This window comes from Maudiozyma barnettii (genome assembly GCF_903064755.1).
Source record: "Maudiozyma barnettii strain CLIB 1767 genome assembly, contig: KABA2_03, whole genome shotgun sequence".
Lineage (NCBI taxonomy): Eukaryota > Fungi > Ascomycota > Saccharomycetes > Saccharomycetales > Saccharomycetaceae > Maudiozyma > Maudiozyma barnettii.
This window is the reverse complement of record NW_024545240.1, coordinates 1,181,222-1,201,154: the sequence shown is the minus strand read 5'-3', so window position 1 is coordinate 1,201,154 and position 19,933 is coordinate 1,181,222. Positions and strand designations below refer to the sequence as shown.

Sequence of the window (19,933 nt, the reverse complement as noted above, 5' to 3'; positions counted from 1 at the left end):
ACCAAGGTATAAAAATAAAGAAAACATGGATAGTAGTGCAATAGTAATGAATACATTAGTGTTTGTTTTTGGAGGTTGTTGTACTAATGTACTCACGTTGGAAGATTTGATTAAAGACAAAAACTCAGATATTGGTACATTAGTGACATTCACACAATTTCTGTTTGTTGCATTATCATTGTTACCAGGATTTGTTTTATTTGAAGGTGGCATGATCAGACTTAAACAATTGAATGTGCCGTTGAGAGTCTACATCTGGTCGGTTATTCTATTTTATATTAGTTCTTCTACAAATAATAGCGTTTTCAAATATAATATTTCAATTCCGTTGCATGTTGTATTTAGGTGTTTCGGTACTGTGATTACTATGATAATAGGTTGGCTGATTAACAAAAAGAGATACTCACGCTTACAAGTCATATCCGCCTGTCTCTTGACAATAGGTGCAATAGTAACATCACTGTATCGAGACCATGAGTTTTCATTAGAGGCTGTACATTCATGGTGGGTCCATAAACGATATCTTGCGGAAAAAAGTGACCATCAGAATGATACAACATTTTTAATTGGTATATGTCTCTTGGTTATATCTTCAATTTCTTCAGCATTACTTTCAGTTTATAACGAATGGACCTATAAAACATACGGAAAATACTGGCAAGAAAATCTCTTCTATACCCATTTTTTATCACTACCAATATTTATTGTTAAAGATGGTACTCACATAATGACAGGGTATCAACAATTGATGGGATCCAGTTTTAGAATCACTCGGAGCCACATTGCATTCGCCCTAAATATAATAACGCAGAATATATGTATACGAGGTGTTAATATACTTGCAAGTCATACCAATGCACTCACTTTGTCAGTAATTCTTACAGTACGAAAATTCGTGAGTCTTCTATTGAGTGTGGTGATTTACAAGAATGTACTTTCATATACTAGTTATGTTGGGGTGGCGATTGTATTTTCAGGGACATTGTTATACATATTAGGGTCTCGAAGACCATCTTCAATGGTCTCATCCACCAAAAAATCTCAATGAATTGGAGTATTTTATTAATTAATTCATTGAGATTTGATCAGAGATTTGTGACATTTTACTTCTACCCATGTATGCGCTGTGCAAAAAATCGATGAAGATGGAAAAAAAATCAAATGAAAAACAAAACAGATGGAAGATGGATTGAAACTTATGAACTATTTTAGAGATCATGCAAGAAACCATGTGAAGTTTGTTTAAGATACATTGGGAGTGAACCTTTCAAGGTAAAAACTAGCCATAAATATATCTATACATATATAACCATTATTATACAATGAATAGAGTTAACGGTATGTTTCAATGGAAATCCTTTTTGTAGATCGAATATTTTGTTTTTTTTACTAACATGAACCCATTAATATTTTCATATATATATAGAATCCTTTCAAATAACGTACAATAATTACAAGCAATCCCTGGAGGAACTTCAAAGTAAGATTATCGAGCTAGGTCATGACTTGGAAGAACATGATGTGGTGATTGATACTTTGTCAAAGACTGACGACAATAGAAAATGTTACCGTATGGTAGGTGGTGCACTTGTGGAGAGTAATGTAGTGACTACTCAACCTATTCTGGTTGTGAAGAGAGATAATTTGCATGAAACTATTGGTAAATTAAAGGCTGAATTGGTGAAGACAGCGTCTGCGTTTGAGCAATGGAAAAAGGATAACAAGATCCAAGTGGTGAAGCAATAGTGGCAAATGTTCGTAAAGACTAACAAACATATAGATATTCACATACATACATACGCATATATTTATATGAACAAATTAATTAGTTCAATTTAATAATTATTTTTTCTTTACTTTTTTTTTATCTTAAAAAATTATACAGTTATGTGCAGTGTATATAACTATTTGCTTTCTATACAAATGGACATTTTCCTAATTCACTCCAATATATTTTTGAATTTTTGAAAAAAAAACTCAGCAAGGAGGAAGAGAAGAAGTAGTAGGAGTTCAATTGAAATCAGTTGGTCTTCTTTTCAGTGGATACACCTTCACTTAGAGAAGCTGGAGTAGAAATGAAGAAAAGGACAAAAGCAATAAAACTAATGATTACAGTAGCGATAGAAGCCAAGTAAACCCAAGCGTTTGGAATCTCAAAAGATCTTGGGTATTCATCGTTAGCCAAATGACGGATTGCCTTAATGTCAGCTTCATGGATATAAGAAAGACCAGATCTCTTGTAATCGGTGATGAAAGTGAACATACCGTGACGGTTTGGTAACATGAAGGAACCTGTGGAGTATAGTTCAGAAGCTGGATCTTGCGGAGCTGGGCCTTGTGCAGTCATGGTGATACGGTAGTATGGATCAATTTGTCTCAATTCGAATTGAACATCGTCAGAAACGTATGGAACCCATTTTTGACCATCCCATTGAGTTAGAGCAATGGTGTAGGTTACGTTATCGGTGACCTTGTAAGGTAATTCATCGTAAGAGACTTTGTCATCACCAGAGTGGGTGTGGCTAACCTCGGTAGCTTTAATGACAGATTTTTCTTGTAAAGTCCAACTAATCAACTCATTAATCAAGTCTTGATTTTGTTTGAAGTGATTGTTACTTAAGAATTTAACAGAACCAATCCAAGTAGATCTAGTATTCTTCAAGTTTTGGAAACCGGCAATGACATAACCTTGAGACCCGTCAGTCCAACTAGCTTCACGAGATTTGTTACCACTAGTGAAGGAAGTTTTGGAAGCTTGTAAGATAGGAACGATTTGTTCACGATTATCCAACAAAGCAGCAGAGACGGATTCACCGAAATTGAATAGTTCATCTTTCTTTTCGTTTGTCTTGGAGTAAACGTTTTCATTTTCTAATTGATCAACAGAGAATAATAAATCTGTAGAATCTTGGAATAAATCATGTAAGGATTGAGTACGTGGAGAAGGATAGATACCTAATTGGTTTAGATATAGATGTATTGGATCGGAGGAAACTTGAGGGACGGTCAAAGCCAAAATATTACCACCATTTTCATTGAAACGTATCAATTTCTTAGCGGCCAATTGTTTAGAGTAATGCTTACCTTTCACTGGGAATAAGATTAGATGGTCGTATAATCTAGTGTCTCTTTCAAATAAGTTAATTTTTGTGGATTTATCTGATAATTCTAGAGTGGTAACGTCGAATTCATGATCTTTTAATAAGTTGAAAAAATCAGAATATGTGGATAGATCATCTACTCTGTCATCAAAGACAACCAAAGTACGAGATCCGACAGCAGATTTAGCGGCAGCCAGTATGGAACATACCAAAACTAGGAATAATTGAATATAACGTAGACCTAGCATTATTAATCGACAATAGTATGGTATGAGCTACTGATAACACTTTAAGAAAAATAATAATAACTATGAATCTAAAATACCAATTGAGTACAATCTAAAGTTATTATAATAATAATTATAGCGAAAAGGATATACAATAATTAATAGATTCAAATAGATATATATATATATCAACTGTAAAATATGAAAAAGTTGTATTGATTACACGTAGTTCATTACCATGAGAGACCTGCAAATTATCAGTATTATCAGTATTACTATTACTTAATTTTCTGTCCACCACATAATTTTTCGAATTAAAAGGGTAGACGTGTTATTTTCACGCGACGCGTATACATATATATATATATATGTATGTGCAGTGTGTTAATTATCATGTTGTACGTCATATTAATTTGATTATAGCATGGTGCCGCTGCGATTCCATTATGATTAATATAAACAACATCACCAGTATATATACATTACCGAATATATACATACGTATGTATTAGAATGGTACAGTCCTGTTTACTGTGATAAAATATTAAGTAGCCTAAACTAATTAAGAATGAAAATACAATCTTATATTGTGTATTGCAACGTATATAACTATATAACTATATTACTATAACGATATAGATTGAAAATAGGTGTCAAGAATATTTCTCTTGCGGTGGCGAATGAGGAAAAATGAAGTTGGGGAGAGAAGGAAAGAAGTTGGCGACTAATTGTGCAGATTATTTATATATATATATATATATATATAAATATATAGCGTAATTGTTCTTTCTTGTTATTCTACCTTTATTTGATTTGTAATATGGTTTCATTTTTATTATAAGACCTCTCGGGTGAATAGAATAACACTTCACCCAGTTAATAATGAATGTGAGTTCTGACAAGTGCAAATCTGATCTTTATTTCCTGTACCATTAATTTGTATGTTACAGTATGGTTTCTCCAGATGCCAAATTAATCTTACTATCAAGATAATTGTATGAACAGAGACTATCAAAATAACAGAATAAAACAACAACTAATGTGAATAACCATCGTTAATGAATGTAACTATAGTTTTATATTGACTTCATTCGGGTGTATAATAATAAATGCGGTAGCCGTTATCACTTAATACGGATTATAAAATTTTCAAAATATTTTTATAAAATTTAAATTGAGCGGCGTGCTAAAATCCGTCTCGGCGGCGTTGGAAAGAAAAAAAAATGTGGTGGAAGTTATTTTTCAAATTCGAAAAATAACATATTACTTAATCGCATCGCTGAATTTCTGCTTCTACGTTGGGGGCACGCACTGGTATAGTGAGTATTTTTTCCGCTGCATGCTAATCTCTTCCTTTCCATCATCACCGTCATCACCATATTTTCTCTATTTTTTTTTTTGACACACATTGTTCATATTGGCGATGAGCAAGTATACTACTGTCTTTTTTTTTAAACAATTTTCAGTTTATAACAGTGAAACGAATTTTGATTAACTTTACCACACAGTACTTGTATATCTTACTGTACCCATATATCGTGACAAGCAGATATATAGACAGATAACGAACGAAAGTTACATGAAGAAGTATAACAATATCGACAATAAGAGAATGCAAGAAATAGCTTATTATTAGACTATGAACGCACATATGAATATAGATAGTAAAAGTGAGAATAATAATAATACTAATAATAACAAGAAAAGCAGTAACAATATGAATGAACCTAGGATCCCAGTTGTCGTTAACACAGATAGTATATTGGACGATATTAAGGAAGAGTCTAATATTAAAGAAGAAGAAGAGGTAGAAAATAGTGATATTGATAACAATAACAGTCTCATTAATGTTAGTATTAAGGAAGAAGATTATAGCAATGACGAAGAGGACGATAATAAAACTGTAGAACGATCTACAATGATGGTATTATCATCTGTGTCGTCTGAAACATCATCAGATCATTCTGTGATAATACACCATCATTCTCATAATCAAAATGGTACAGATAACAACAACAACAACGATAATAATAACGATGAAGACATAAGTGCGATAAAGGACACAAAGGATGGGGAAGTTTCAATACCATTATCAACTAGCTCTATCGCAGTGGATAAATTTGTTAGCAACGAAGAGCTTGTTTTATTACCACCTTTACCAAATGAAATAGATTTACAATTAGAAACACAGAATTTAACAGGTTCGTTAACAAATTCAAGTAATAACGAAAACAACGATTATATTACTGCAACAAATAATAATATGACGACAACCATGGTAACCGACTCATTTACACGAGGCTCATTATTAGATCCTTCTTCATTAACATCTAACTCAACGCCAGATAATGAGTTAAAATCAATGATGCTACTACCACAGGACACTGACATGAGTAATAATACAAATAATACAGGAAATCACATAGAAAATGTGTCAGAACTTAGGGTTACACATGCTATGATGAATATATCACAGGGGAGCCCACTTATGCTAACACCACTTTCTGAAGACGGAAAGATATCTCCTTCAGAATTTAATAATGGTTTGAATTCTTCTTTTGATTTATCGAAAGCGTTTGAAATGCCATCATCATCAACACCAACTGCGGACACCGAGAACAATATAAGTATAGTGAGTACAATTCCTGAACACAGACGATTAGATTCAAATTCTTCCGCGACGATATCACATAAATCATCATCAATTCTGACTAAAAGATTATCAAACAAGTCAGTTACACCGATTGAAAATAAAGATCCAATAAGAATATTAAGGAATGAAGAAAAAATTTACCAAATGTCAAATATTAACCAACAAGAAAATAATAAAAATAAATGCCAACAGCAACATGAATTATCCGTCGATCTTTCTACCGAAGTTCATATTCCTTACGTCTCAGACGCTTTATCTTCCGACGAACCAGATTTGACACCATTGACTACACATTCAATAATTCCACCAAAGAATAAAATTTACAACCTAAATAATGATACAAACCTAGATCTAATGGACATATCTTCTCAGACCACATCAAATAAAAAGTTACCATTTTTAAGAAGGGCGTCAAGCACGTTGTTGAGGAAAGCGTCAATGAAGTCACTTTCGAGACAGGACTCTAACCTTGTATCTACACCTAGATCTTCCGGGACTACACCTATATTAGCATCCCCATCTCAATTTGGAAGTGATGTAGTTAGGACAAGATCTAACAGTGTCTTACAAGAGACTACTTCAAGGAGGAAACCTGCAATGAAGAGGAACGTTTCATTTGGTTCCAGAATGAAGAGAAGTTTTTCTAGGATCGTAAGTAATGGAATGTCAAACAACGTCGAAAATACAAATACCCCAACTTCATCCGATTCTGAGAAATATTCAATTTTACATTCAGTTACCAATGATATAATCACTCCGACTAAACCTGATAGACAGTTTCCGTTATATACTACATTGACTTCTCAACAGCAACAGTCGTCATCAAATATCCAATCCCCGCTAGATATAATACGACGGACACACAGCTTTACTCCAACATCATCATCTATGTCTGTAACTCAACCAAGAGGTTCTTTAAGTTCTATCCCTGGAATCAGTACACCACTTGGCTTAAATGGGAACTCTGCAACAAAACAAAAGCAACATCAGGGAACAAGTAAATATATCGAAATAAACATGACACTACTAAAGGATACAAAATTCGTCCCACCTACAAACATAACTGATCAAATTGTAAACGATGCGAAGACTCTGGACAGAATTCTTCAACAATCGAAACTATCTTTATTACCATCATCATATGGATCTAATTCTTCGTCGACAACGCCTCAGAATTTAACACATTCACTGGCATCTTCTAATAGTACCAAACAGGATATAAAACTAGAAAAGCTTTCTATTAAAAAATATGTATATTTGTTGACATCATTAAAGGATGAAGAGATACAACAATATGATGCAATAATCAAAAATCTAGAGGGCCATGGGTGGTATTCAAAACAAGAGATAGATAATATGGTTCGCAAGAAAGATTTATTAAACAAATTGTGGAAGGATAGAATATCGTTTTATCAAAATCAATTATAATATACCATACCAATTGATGTAACTAACCATGATCTTATCCATATCCTAATCAAACAGACAATAATTAACCATTCTTAAACATTTTAAGAGAAAACAAAAACAGTATTGGAAAGAATACCAATACCGATAGGAATATATATTCCCTGCATATATTAAGGCATTATCAATATTTAAGTCAGATATCTATTTGTACAAATCAATAGCGTCATGAACTATTCTAAATAAGCATATGTAAACACTTCAGTACACTAAGAAAGACTATCATTGAAATTTTAACAACACATTCTCTTATCAATAACAAATGGTTATCCAAAGAATTATTAAGTCCAACCAAACCTGAAGAGACAGTTTTACTTTGAGAACATAAAAGATTGATTAAAAACAAAAAGAACAGTACTAAACTGTCGCTGTCATTGGAAATTTTGGAAATCTACTTCGAAAAAAAAAAGAAAGTTAGCACTCACACTGGGGGTCGAACCCAGAATCTTCTGATTAGAAGTCAGACGCGTTGCCATTACGCCATGCGAGCTAAATTTCTCAAAGTCCTTAGATTTTGAGAACATGAAGAAATAACATAATAGTCACGTGACTATTATGTTATTTCTGTTAAACAGAGTTGCTGTTGTTAAACTGCTCATCTTTTGTGCATAGTAACGTTAGACAATATAGCTTCAATAAACCTAATGAAGGGGAAACAAATACTACATTATGCAGTGCAGCACACTCTAAATTCTACTTATATTAGCTACCTTCTCCTTCAGATAGGTTAAGCTAATATTAGCCTTTCTAGTGCTACCGCTACATTTTAACAATTTGTAATACATGTGTTCTCAATACTTACAAATTCAATACTTTTATTGATTATAAATTGTAAATTAAAGGAGGTAAAAAATTCACCCAGTAGTTTTAAAATGCGTTGCACTATTATTTATTTTTTCTGGTACGAAGTAATTTAAAAATCAACTAGATATATACTGACCATTCTCGTTTCTACTTAATATACCTGAGGAATAACAAATTTAGAATATCAACAATGGAATCACAATATATAATAAAATAACATGCAATATAAGAAATAAATAAAATGACAGACCACACATATATATAATATACAATAAAAAGCAAAATAAAAAAATAAATAAAAAATACTGATCACTATTAGATAGGCAAAACATTAGTAACAGCTAGGAGCGACATTCCAAACATAAGTCTTGACAACTCTACCATCCAGTAAGTTAATGCAAAGACGAACAGGGCGAGCATAGTACGACAAAGGAACATTGATACATTACCACAAGTATCTAGCAAACCTGCGGCCATTACTAGAAGAACAGTTAAATGTTTTAAAAACAACTCGGTCAGTGGAAATCTGGGTTCTCTTTTACTTAGCCGAACTCCAATATCTAATTCTGATCCATTAATTAAATGATCGTATGAAACGTCAAGTGCTGTTTCATTTCTTCTAATAATCTTCAATAACTGTTTGAATTGATCTTTTGAAAGGGTTGCAACATGTTTTGCAGCCCTTACAAACATGTCCTTGGGGCTATAATCGTTTGCAAACTGTAATGCTTTTATAACTTGGTCACAATTAATCTTCTCGTACATATAGGAATTTTCAAAACCTGCATCTTCCATCATATGGGAAAGTTTGTGTTCAAACAACTTTGTAAGAACAAACTTACATTCTTGTCTTTTATCATATTTGGAATTAAAAGAACTGACCAATTCTCCAATTAATTTAGTACAATTATTAGACACCTCAGGATGATAATTGTCCCTGATAAAATTAGTGACATTATTCACAGAAGAATTGAATTCTTCATTATAAGTAGGTCTATGGAACCCTTTAGCTTGAACCACTAAAATGTTATAGAATAATAAAGTAGCAGCAATAACTTGGAAGGCTTTCATAGTGACAAATGTAAGTAATAGTTCAATAGTTTAACGATAGTTATTATGTTATGAGTTATTTATTAGTTGATAGTAAACATAAACAAACAAACGAAAGCGTTGGGAAAGCGATAATATCTTTTGAGAATTTTAGTAGACAGTCCTGACTGCTTATATATGTTTCCCTTTGACAACTTGCTATAGCAAACAAAAGTTCCTAATATTTGCTATACCTTTTTCGTTACCCAGTTTCACCCATTATTACAGTATAATTCTGTAGAACTCATGACTCCAAGTTACCCAATAAGTCACATTAAAATGGGTAAAAATAAGAAGCAAGAATAATTTATTATCAATATTAGTAATATGAAATGTCGTTACCCACCTCATATCGTAGAAACTATGAAATAACCCAATTATAGCAAAATATGTGACATGAATTATTTAGGCTGACGGCGGTGGGTAACAATATTTATACCCCTAAAAAATATAAAAAGGGTATTACCTAAAAACACAATAACAGATCCATAACCATACGCAATGCTGATAATATAATCCAATCAAAAATAATACCCATTCCAAATCCAGATCAGTAGATTTATTCTCATCCAAAACTTGGTGTGATGTACAGTCGTGACGCCAACAATTATTTTGAAGATCATGAAAACTCCGCAGTTAATTACATTTTATTAGAACCTATCATTATCAAAAAAACCCAGATATCATTCTATAGCTAACAAAAACATCTAAAAATACCAACCAAGTAATACGATGACTCTCCTACTCATACATATTGTTCTACGAATGTGTATTCCTTAGTAGTTCTTGCAACTATGTTTGTTGACTCTAGTGTGTCTCTTATAAATTAAATATTCTTCTTTCTCTTTTTCCCCTCGATGAAGCGCGATGAGCTAAATTGAAAAAAATAGTAATGATAATGATAATAATAAGAATATAAAAGGAAAAGTAATTAAATTTTCATATTAATAAGCCTCACCTCACACTTTTAGATAGAACGAGAGAACGGATCACGTAAGAAGAACAACATAAAGAAAGAAACATGGTTAATATCAAAGTGGAGTTTCTAGGTGGATTAGATGTTGTCTTTGAAAAAAAACGTACATATGACTTGTCTATCCCAACTGATGGCGTTGATAGTTTCACCATGAAGGATCTGTTAGATTATTTAGTATCGAATATGATTAAAAATCCAAATGATGTTGAGGTTTTCATTGAGGATGATACTGTTAGGCCCGGCATTATAACTTTGATCAATGATGCTGATTGGGAATTGGAAGGTGAATTAGAATATGAGATTGAAGATGGTGATGTTATTTCATTTACTTCAACTTTACATGGTGGTTAAATAATATACGAACATAACGTATACATATACATATATTTATTGTCCAAAAACACTTTAATAAGAAATTAATAATTAAAATATAAAATTAGAATTTAGTTTCTTTTTATATATAAAAAAAAAAGTTTATGTATATATATATAAAAATGATGAAATTAAAAACAACAACATAAGTAGTAATTAATGTTGTTGACTTAATAGACTTTTTAATCTTGCAACTTCGTTTTCTAATTCGGAGTTTTTAGATAATAAAGTTTCTACTCTATCTTCTAATTGATTCATTCTTTGTAATTTTCTAGCACGAGAACGTCTTGCGGCTTCTGTGTTTCTAGCTCTTTTCAAAGTGACTGGATCATCAGAAGCAGTAATTACCGGAGTTAAAGGAGCAGTACGAGCTTTACGATTGTAAGCAACAACACCAAGATGATCGATCTTGTCATTTGTAGTAGAACAAGAAGATTTCTTGGAGATACGACCAGTAAGAGCAGCATTTTTTTTAATAGATTTTGTTTTCATTGATAGTAATTCTTCATCTTCAATGATTGGAGTTGGTAAGAACGAAGTCATTGAAGCCATTTCAAAGGATTCAAGACCAGAGACGTTAGCCTCAGTAGCTTCGACAGCTTTATCATTTGACATGACATCCTCTTCTGTAACAACAGGAATATCGTTATCGAATAGAGAAGTCCATTCCTTTGGATCGTTGTTACTAGTTTCAATAGTATCGTATTCAAACATTGGAGTTGAATCAGTACTTGAAGAGAAGAATGCATCGACGACAGCAGAATCTAATTCATCATTATTAAGATGATCATTGTTATTATTAGTTAACTCCAAAGAAAAAGACATTTCAGGTTTAACAGTATTGTTTGATTGATGAAATAAAAGTTCATTATCATCGATTATACCTTCTGACTTAATCATAGGAGCAACATTAGTAGAAATTGAATCAACTGGATCTATTTGATCGACAGTTGATCTAGCGAATAAGGTAGTATTGTAATTGGACATGATATGGGGGACACTTAGGATTGATTGATTGTAAATTGATTGATTGATTGATTGATTGATTGATTGATTGATTTTGATTGTAATAAATTTTTGTTTTTTGGGGTTTGGGGGGTTAAGTTAAAAATTGGAATAATACCATATTGATTTAATAATTAAAGACCGTTACGGACACATGATTGTAAAATATAATATAAAAAGTAAAATTGAGGGGGAGGATAAAGATTAGACAGAGACTAATTTCTTAAAAGTTAAAGGGTTGTAAGTATAAAAAACAACATTTTATTGTATTCTTTTAAAGGTGTAAAAAAAACAAATTAATAAATATATATTAATTCAGCACATAATTTGATAAACGAGGTGGGTGTATAAGATTTTTTTATATTTTTAAAAAATATTTAGTTAGACATTTTATTTTCTTTTTTTCTTGATGATGTAACTCTATGTGTAAAAAAATAATAATAAAATATGTAAATGATTCTTAAAAAGAAAATCTGGGTGTTTATGTGTTGTTGTTTTAAGTGTTTTGTCCGTTACCTACTTTTAAAAATTGCAAAAACTAAAAAATGGAAACATAATTCAAGAAATAAGAAGTGAGAGTGCTTGAGAATAATAATATATATATTTTTCATTAGCTTAAATATGCAACTATATATATATATGTTCAAAGATAGCTTCAAATCGATAAAAAAGAGAGAGACAGCGAAAAAAACAAATTCCACATATCAACAGATTTGTGTATCTTTAAATATACACCGTACAACAACAATCGGATAGATAATTAATGTATTAGTCACACGATTTTATTAGTTTGCAATAGTTATCTTACACCCACACCTCCCGGTATTCACACCCACACTTTGCATATTATTGCATGGTGTGGTGTGCGGGTGCACTCGGTGTGTCATCCCGATTCCCGATTATATTTGCTGCGCGTGTGACGATGGAGCCGCACCGCGCATCGCCGGTTCCGGGAGCTGTCGTTTACAGTGATGTGGGCAGGATGCGTGTCACGTGTCACGTGTGCAGCCGTACCCAGTGATACTTTTGGCGACGCGAAAAAGGACATGTTCAACCCTAGAGGTTAGGGTTTAGCAACCACTACAGAAATTTCATTGCAATGGGTTACATAACACGTCAGCAGCATAACGTGTCAATACAATTAACAAATCAATGAAATTTTGTCAGATATGTTTTGCTTACCATAGTTACTCTGTCAATCGTATATATATATATATATATATAATTGTTAAGATTGTTTGTAGACTCTCTTATATATATATTACTTTGAAATTACTAAGACATACACACACACGTACATACAAGATGAAGTTCTCAAAATTGAGCTTATTAGCATTATTATCTGCTACCACAATTCTTGGTCAACAAGTTGAAGGCGACAAAGAAATTCCAGAAAACGACGACACTATTGTCATCGACGGCTCTGCTAATGCAAATGAAAGACCAACTGCTAACGTTACTATCACCTATACTATCTTAGAGAAGCCACCATATCAAATTAATGATTTCTTGGAATTCGAAACTGAAGACGTTGCTACTTTAAACTACACTATCACAAACAACGAAAATGTTAACTATACTCTAAATTCTGTCGGTGGTGCAATTATGAGATTTGAAGATAGTGTCACTGCAGCAAATATTACATCAGGTAAATTCGATCCTGTATTAAGATTGAACGTTAACCAAACTGTGTCAGTTCAACAAAGAGTCACTTTCTTAGATATGAAAGATGACGACTACTATATCCAACCAAAAGTCTACGTTCAAGAATTGGATTCTCCAAAAGAATTGGAATTGGGTGCCCCTTTAACTTTAATGACAATTATGAAACCACCAATGTCGTTATTTGATCCACAATTCTTATCTATTCAAATCTTAATTGTTGGTGTTATTGGTGCTGTATCTTACTTCTTTTTAAATTATACTTTAAATGGTAAGAAAAAAAATAATAACAATTCTAACAAGACTACCAATGCTAACAATAAGAAAATCGACACTTCTTCTTTCTTACCTGAACAATACAAGAAGTAATAAATAACAATATATACTATATATATATATATATATGTGTCTGCATAAATTGTATAATTACTAAGTATCATATTTTTTTTAAAAACAAACTAAGCCTTCTTTGCTTGGTCTTGTTATATACTCGTCGTACCCTCTATGAAATCATGATATCTAAACGTAGATCTTTTATTATAATAATAATACTAAACGTCTCGTTTCGTTCGTAAAACCAAAAAAAAATATAATTGAAATCTGTAGGGAACGACTACAAAATCATAGAGAGTGCCTAGCGAAGCCATCAGCCTTATATCATCATCATCATCACCATCATCGTATCGTACCTGTGTCTACAACCGTTGTCGTTTCTTATTCTCTCTATTTCTACCCGTCTCGTACAATTAGTTATTCAGCTCTGCGACTGTAACGTAACGTAATCAGCCCCAGCGAAGAGAAAACGGAAAAATTTCACTCTCAAAGGACAGAGAAAGAGACGCAACAAGATTTATTAAAGGAATGAGAACAAGCCGCACCCACCAAACAGGGAATAATGCCAATTGGCATTCACTCTCACTGTCGTTTTTAGTTCCCGAAACCGTTTCGGTAGCTGATTGTTTTTTATCAACGAGACATACCTGCAAAACAAATGTTTGAACTATTAGAATCTACCTGCTTGTACGTCACTTTGATTACTACCATCCTACACATGTGTTTATCATATTAAATGAGGAAAATGGTGTGGGTTAAACAAGAAAGACACTGCAATTTCCACCTGCTTCTTTAACGAGCTACTCTATAGCAACCAAAACAATCATCTTTGTATAGTCTTCTTCTTTTAATGATGTTTATTATTGCATCTTCAACGTTTTCACAAATATAATTGTTTGCTCGCTTTCTTCGAGGAAACCACCAATATATGCAAGTATGTCTTTTTTTCTTTTTCGTGGATACAGACTAACTACAATAGTAATGGGGTTTTGATGTGTTATTCTTGTTGTATCTTTGCCTGGGTGCCTAAGTACAATTAAGATATCTGTAATTTCTAATGGAATTTTCATCATAACTGAAGTTTTGTGCAACTCCTCATCGTTACCTTCTACTTTTTCATTGGGTTAATATACGAACAATGAAATATGCAATGTATGTCACCAAAGAGAAGACAAGCAAAAAAAAATATTGGAGAAAAAACAACCTTCTAATGAGGTAATCAAGCAGTATAAACACAACAAGAAGAAATATGGCTACAACCCTTCCTACTTTCTACTTTACTTTCAATTGGATTCATAAACGACCATACGAATAGATACCATACTAACAATTCTAATCAATTGAGTATAGATCATCAATCTAACATATATTCATATATAAATATATATATATATATGAGCAATTTGATTGATCACCTCTAATTCATGATAAACTCAAAAATTTAATATCTTTATTCGTAATGTTTTCTGTATCATGTTTTTTTTTTTAATCTTAACTCACCACAAACCATCAATCGTAGATATACACACATACATATAGACTCTTTTTTTTACTCATCTTTCCTGTTGATTAAATGTCTATATCAAAATATTTCACACCGGTGTCAGATGCATCGGTCACATTTGATAATTGTGACATTAAATTAGATACTACTACAATATCTAATGAAGATGGCGCGGCTTCTAATACCCAGATTAATGATATTACTTTTAGAGCTGAAGGTGGAGAAATGGTTCTGGTATTAGGGAATCCTACTTCTGCCTTTTTCAAGACTTTATTCCATGGCCATAAGGATTTAAATTATTCTCCAGCTGGATCTGCTAGGTTTAAGGAAAATGATTTCAAACAATTCTCAATTAAATGTCCACATCAAATTGTTTATAATAATGAACAAGATATTCATTTCCCATTTTTAACCGTTGAACAAACTATTGATTTTGCTTTAAGTTGTAAATTTGATTTACCAAAATCTGAAAGAGATTCCATTAGAGACGAATTGCTTAAAGAATTTGGGTTATCTCATGTATTAAAAACAATTGTAGGTAACGATTTCTTTAGAGGTGTCTCTGGTGGTGAACGTAAACGTATCTCTATCATTGAAACATTTATTGCTAATGGGTCCGTCTATTTATGGGATAATTCTACCAAAGGGTTAGATTCTTCAACTGCCTTGGACTTCTTATCTATTTTACAAAATATGACTAGAGCAACTAATTCTGTTAATTTTGTTAAAATCTCTCAAGCTTCCGATAAAATCGTTAATAAATTCGATAAAATCTTAATGTTTACCGATTCTTATCAAGTCTTTTATGGTACTTTAGATGAATGTATGTCATATTTCTCTAAAGATTTGGGAATCCCAAAGAATCCAAATGATTGTATTATTGAATATTTGACCTCAATCTTGAATTTCCAATTTAAAAATCAAAATAATCATATGACCACCAACTGGACTATTACTGCTACCGACACTGCGGACATTTCAGATTCTTCTACCGATTTGAAAGCCAAAACAAATGTTGAAATAACCGATGTTTCATCTCCAAGTACAAACATTAGAAATGAATTCGATTTACATAGATATTGGATTAGTTCTGCAATTTATGAAAACTTGAAGCGTATAACTTCATCTGTGTCATCCAACGAAACTCATTTGGGTAATGTCAATACAGAAGATATTACCACAGCTAGAAACATCCCATTATCTAGACAAATTAAACTGGTAACTAAGAGAGCCTTCCAAAGAAGTCTGGGTGATAAAATCTATTTGTCCGCACAATTAATGTCTGTTATTATTCAATCGTTAGTGATCGGGTCTTTATTCTACGATATTCCATTAAATACGATCGGTTCTTACTCGAGAGGTTCGCTTACTTTCTTCTCTCTACTGTTCTTCACTTTCCTATCCTTGGCAGAAATGCCTGCTGCTTTCCAAAGACAACCTGTTATTGGCAAACAAACTCAATTACATTTCTATTACAGTTGGGTAGAAGTTCTGGCTACAACAACTTTTGATTATTGTTACAAATTGTTACTGGTTATCGTCTTTAGTATTTTATTATATTTCTTAGCCCATTTACAATTTAATGCTGCAAGATATTTCATCTTTTTATTGTTCTTATCCATTTACAACTTTAGTATGGTCTCTTTATTCTCTTTAACTGCTTTGATGACTCCAACTTTATCCATCGCTAATCTTTTTGCCGGTATTTTATTATTAGCTATTGCAATGTACGCTTCTTATGTTATTTATTTGGCTAATATGCATCCATGGTTCGTATGGATTGCATACATAAATCCTGCTAGATATGCAATGGAGACTATTCTTTCCAATGAATTATTCAATTTGAAATTAGATTGTAGAGACACTATTATCCCAAGAGGTGACACATATAATAATGTTTCCTTCTCCAACAAAGCTTGTGCTTGGAGAGGTGCCACTTTGGGTAATGACTATGTCAGAGGGAGAGATTATTTGGACCAAGGTTTAGAATACGCTTACAATCATACATGGAGAAATTTTGGTATCTTGATTGCTTTCTTAGTGTTTTTCGTAGGTTGTACTCTATTTGCTGCTCAATATATTAAACCTTTATACCAGGACGGTCACTGGAAGAAGGTGCTAACTAGATATTTCCCATTCATTGCAAGACATGCTAATGTTTTAATCGACGAAACAGATCCTGATAAAGAAATAATTGCTGCTCGTGATTTGTATTATGATAACCCATCTGATTTTTCCACTGGACTTGGGAAGGAGACTAATTCTTTCGACATTAAATCTGCCTCTGCATCTGAAAGTGGTATATCTGAACGTGTCGAGACTCAAAGTCACATTATCTCCTGGAAAAATATTAACTACACAGTTGAAGGTGACAAACAATTAATTGATAATGTATCTGGTTATATTTCGTCTGGTTTGACTGCCTTAATGGGTGAATCTGGTGCTGGTAAGACTACTCTATTGAATGTTTTGTCTCAAAGAACTGAAAGTGGTGTGGTGGAAGGTGATATTCTAATTGATGGTAAACCTTTAACTGATATAGATTCGTTTAGAAGAAGTATCGGTTTTGTTCAACAACAAGATTTACATTTGGAAAAATTAACTGTTTATGAATCGTTAGAAATTTCTTGTTTGCTAAGAGGTGACGGTGATAAAACTTACATCAATACTATATCCGATCTTTTGAAACTGCCATTAAACAAATTGGTTGCCACTTTAACTCCAACTCAAAAGAAATTGCTATCTATTGGTGTTGAATTAGTTACTAAACCTTCCCTACTGTTATTCCTCGATGAACCTACTTCTGGTCTAGACGCCGAAGCTGCTTTAACTATTGTTCAATTTTTAAAGAAATTATCTATGCAAGGTCAAGCTATTTTCTGTACTATCCATCAGCCTAGTAAGAGTGTTATTAGTTACTTCGATAATATCTTTTTGCTAAAGAGAGGCGGTGAATGTGTATACTTTGGTCCTACTGAACAAGCCTGTGATTACTTCACACATAATGATAGATCACTAACTTACGACACTGAAAACGAAAACCCAGCTGATTTCATCATCGATGTTGTTGGTAGTAACGATGGTAATCTGAATGAAGAGAAACATGATATTAAAATAGGACCAAGCAAATGGTCGCAAACCTGGAATCACTCGCCTGAAAGAACACAGGTCGAACAAATGCAAATAAAACTAGAAGAAGAAGCTGTCATGTCTGGTGTAGATTTTACGCAGAATGTCTGGAAACAACCAAGCTATATGGAACAATTGATGGTTATCTCAAAAAGACAATACACTGTTACAGCTAGAGACAAGACTTACGTTGCTGCTAAATACTTATTAAATGCTGGTGCTGGTCTATTTATTGGGTTTTCTTTCTGGAATATCAAACCAAACATTAGTGGTCTACAAGATACTATTTTCTTCTGCTTCATGGCCTTATGTGTTTCTTCTCCATTAATCAACCAAGTCCAAGACAAAGCTCTTCAAAGTAAAGAAGTGTATGTTGCTAGAGAAGCTAGGTCAAATACATTCCACTGGTCCATTCTTTTGTTGGCTCAATTGGTTATTGAACTTCCTTTGGCTATCACTAGTTCTAGTTTATTCTATGTTTGTGCATTCTTCTGCTGTAAGTTCGATAACTCTCCTCATATTGCTGGTGTTTGGTATTTCAATTATATCATATTTGCTGCCTATTATCTAACTTTTGGTTTATGGCTAATCTTTACTGCACCAAATTTACAAACTGCTGCTGTTTTTGTTGCTTTCTTCTACAGTTTTACTGCATCGTTTTGTGGTGTTATGCAACCTTATGGTATGTTCCCTGGGTTCTGGAAGTTTATGTACAGAGTCTCGCCATATACATATTTCATTGATACATTTGTTAGTTTACTATTGCATGACAGAGAAGTTATTTGTGATAACATGGAATTAGTTCCAGGTCAACCTACGATTGGTCAAACTTGTGGTCAATTTATGGAAGCATATATTGATGAATTTGGCGGTTATTTGAAGAACGCTAACACAATGACTGTTTGTGGTTATTGTACTTACTCAGTCGGTGATGATTTCTTAGAAGTCGAGGGTATGAGTTATAATAATAGATGGAGAAACTTTGGTATTGAGTGTGCTTTTGTTGCATTTAATATTTTTGGTATGTTTATGGGCTATTACCTGACATATCTATCTAACTTTTGGCCCCTACTTTTCAAGTTCATCAAGAAGGCCATTCCTTCTAGAAAAATGTTCCAAAAAAAATAATACCCATAATATAATTATATTATAACGCAATCTTTGCATGTATATTAATAAATTTACGTCACTTAATTAAATTTTTATAGAAATCACATCCTTTTGTATTGACTTCCACTACTTATTTTCTGGTGTTAAATTACCTATTAAACAGATAACTTAAGGTGGGATATGAAATAACTAATTATTACTTTTTTCAATTCACAACTACGTTTCATGCAATTTCAAAAACTCTATTTATGCTATTTAGCAAAATTCAACAAAACGGAAAGTTAACTGTAACTGACGGTATTTTAAGCAAAAAAGAATAATGTTTTTTGTTAAACAGAGGTGCTGTTGTTAAACTGCTCATCTTTTGTGCATAGTGACATTAGACAATATAGCTTCAATAAACCCAATGTAGGGGAAACAAATACTACATTATGCAGTATATATCATGTGTTATTATATATACGACAGTGCAGCACACTCTAAATTCTACTTATATTAGCT

General features: G+C 32.6%; 9 protein-coding genes and 1 non-coding gene across 10 annotated transcripts; 6 read left to right on the top strand and 4 right to left on the bottom strand.

Moving 5' to 3' along the window:
• Nucleotides 1-25: 25 nt before the first annotated feature.
• Nucleotides 26-1,048, top strand: YEA4 (Yea4p; the record flags this gene model as incomplete). Its single annotated transcript, XM_041549991.1, has 1 exon — nucleotides 26-1,048. The coding sequence occupies one exon, from the start codon at nucleotides 26-28 to the stop codon at nucleotides 1,046-1,048; it is 1,023 nt and encodes a 340-aa protein (XP_041405925.1).
• Nucleotides 1,049-1,322: 274 nt separating this feature from the next.
• Nucleotides 1,323-1,746, top strand: GIM4 (tubulin-binding prefolding complex subunit GIM4; the record flags this gene model as incomplete). The annotated part of the gene is made up of 2 exons (XM_041549990.1): nucleotides 1,323-1,338; nucleotides 1,427-1,746. The coding sequence occupies 2 exons, from the start codon at nucleotides 1,323-1,325 to the stop codon at nucleotides 1,744-1,746; spliced, it is 336 nt and encodes a 111-aa protein (XP_041405924.1).
• Nucleotides 1,747-2,020: 274 nt separating this feature from the next.
• Nucleotides 2,021-3,349, bottom strand: WBP1 (dolichyl-diphosphooligosaccharide-protein glycotransferase; the record flags this gene model as incomplete). The annotated part of the gene is made up of 1 exon (XM_041549989.1): nucleotides 2,021-3,349. One exon carries the CDS (start codon nucleotides 3,347-3,349, stop codon nucleotides 2,021-2,023), a length of 1,329 nt encoding a protein of 442 aa, XP_041405923.1.
• Nucleotides 3,350-4,967: 1,618 nt separating this feature from the next.
• On the top strand, nucleotides 4,968-7,409 carry KABA2_03S12034 (uncharacterized protein; the record flags this gene model as incomplete). Its single annotated transcript, XM_041549988.1, has 1 exon — nucleotides 4,968-7,409. One exon carries the CDS (start codon nucleotides 4,968-4,970, stop codon nucleotides 7,407-7,409), a length of 2,442 nt encoding a protein of 813 aa, XP_041405922.1.
• A 457-nt stretch (nucleotides 7,410-7,866) lies between these two features.
• Nucleotides 7,867-7,938, bottom strand: KABA2_03S12012. The gene has a single exon. It is a non-coding gene; the product is annotated as a tRNA-Arg (tRNA).
• Nucleotides 7,939-8,567: 629 nt separating this feature from the next.
• KABA2_03S11990 (uncharacterized protein) lies at nucleotides 8,568-9,323 on the bottom strand (the record flags this gene model as incomplete). The annotated part of the gene is made up of 1 exon (XM_041549987.1): nucleotides 8,568-9,323. One exon carries the CDS (start codon nucleotides 9,321-9,323, stop codon nucleotides 8,568-8,570), a length of 756 nt encoding a protein of 251 aa, XP_041405921.1.
• Nucleotides 9,324-10,362: 1,039 nt separating this feature from the next.
• On the top strand, nucleotides 10,363-10,668 carry URM1 (ubiquitin-related modifier URM1; the record flags this gene model as incomplete). Its single annotated transcript, XM_041549986.1, has 1 exon — nucleotides 10,363-10,668. The coding sequence occupies one exon, from the start codon at nucleotides 10,363-10,365 to the stop codon at nucleotides 10,666-10,668; it is 306 nt and encodes a 101-aa protein (XP_041405920.1).
• Nucleotides 10,669-10,845: 177 nt separating this feature from the next.
• On the bottom strand, nucleotides 10,846-11,676 carry GCN4 (amino acid starvation-responsive transcription factor GCN4; the record flags this gene model as incomplete). The annotated part of the gene is made up of 1 exon (XM_041549985.1): nucleotides 10,846-11,676. One exon carries the CDS (start codon nucleotides 11,674-11,676, stop codon nucleotides 10,846-10,848), a length of 831 nt encoding a protein of 276 aa, XP_041405919.1.
• A 1,323-nt stretch (nucleotides 11,677-12,999) lies between these two features.
• IRC22 (Irc22p) lies at nucleotides 13,000-13,725 on the top strand (the record flags this gene model as incomplete). Its single annotated transcript, XM_041549984.1, has 1 exon — nucleotides 13,000-13,725. One exon carries the CDS (start codon nucleotides 13,000-13,002, stop codon nucleotides 13,723-13,725), a length of 726 nt encoding a protein of 241 aa, XP_041405918.1.
• A 1,537-nt stretch (nucleotides 13,726-15,262) lies between these two features.
• Nucleotides 15,263-19,450, top strand: KABA2_03S11902 (uncharacterized protein; the record flags this gene model as incomplete). The annotated part of the gene is made up of 1 exon (XM_041549983.1): nucleotides 15,263-19,450. One exon carries the CDS (start codon nucleotides 15,263-15,265, stop codon nucleotides 19,448-19,450), a length of 4,188 nt encoding a protein of 1,395 aa, XP_041405917.1.
• Nucleotides 19,451-19,933: the final 483 nt, after the last annotated feature.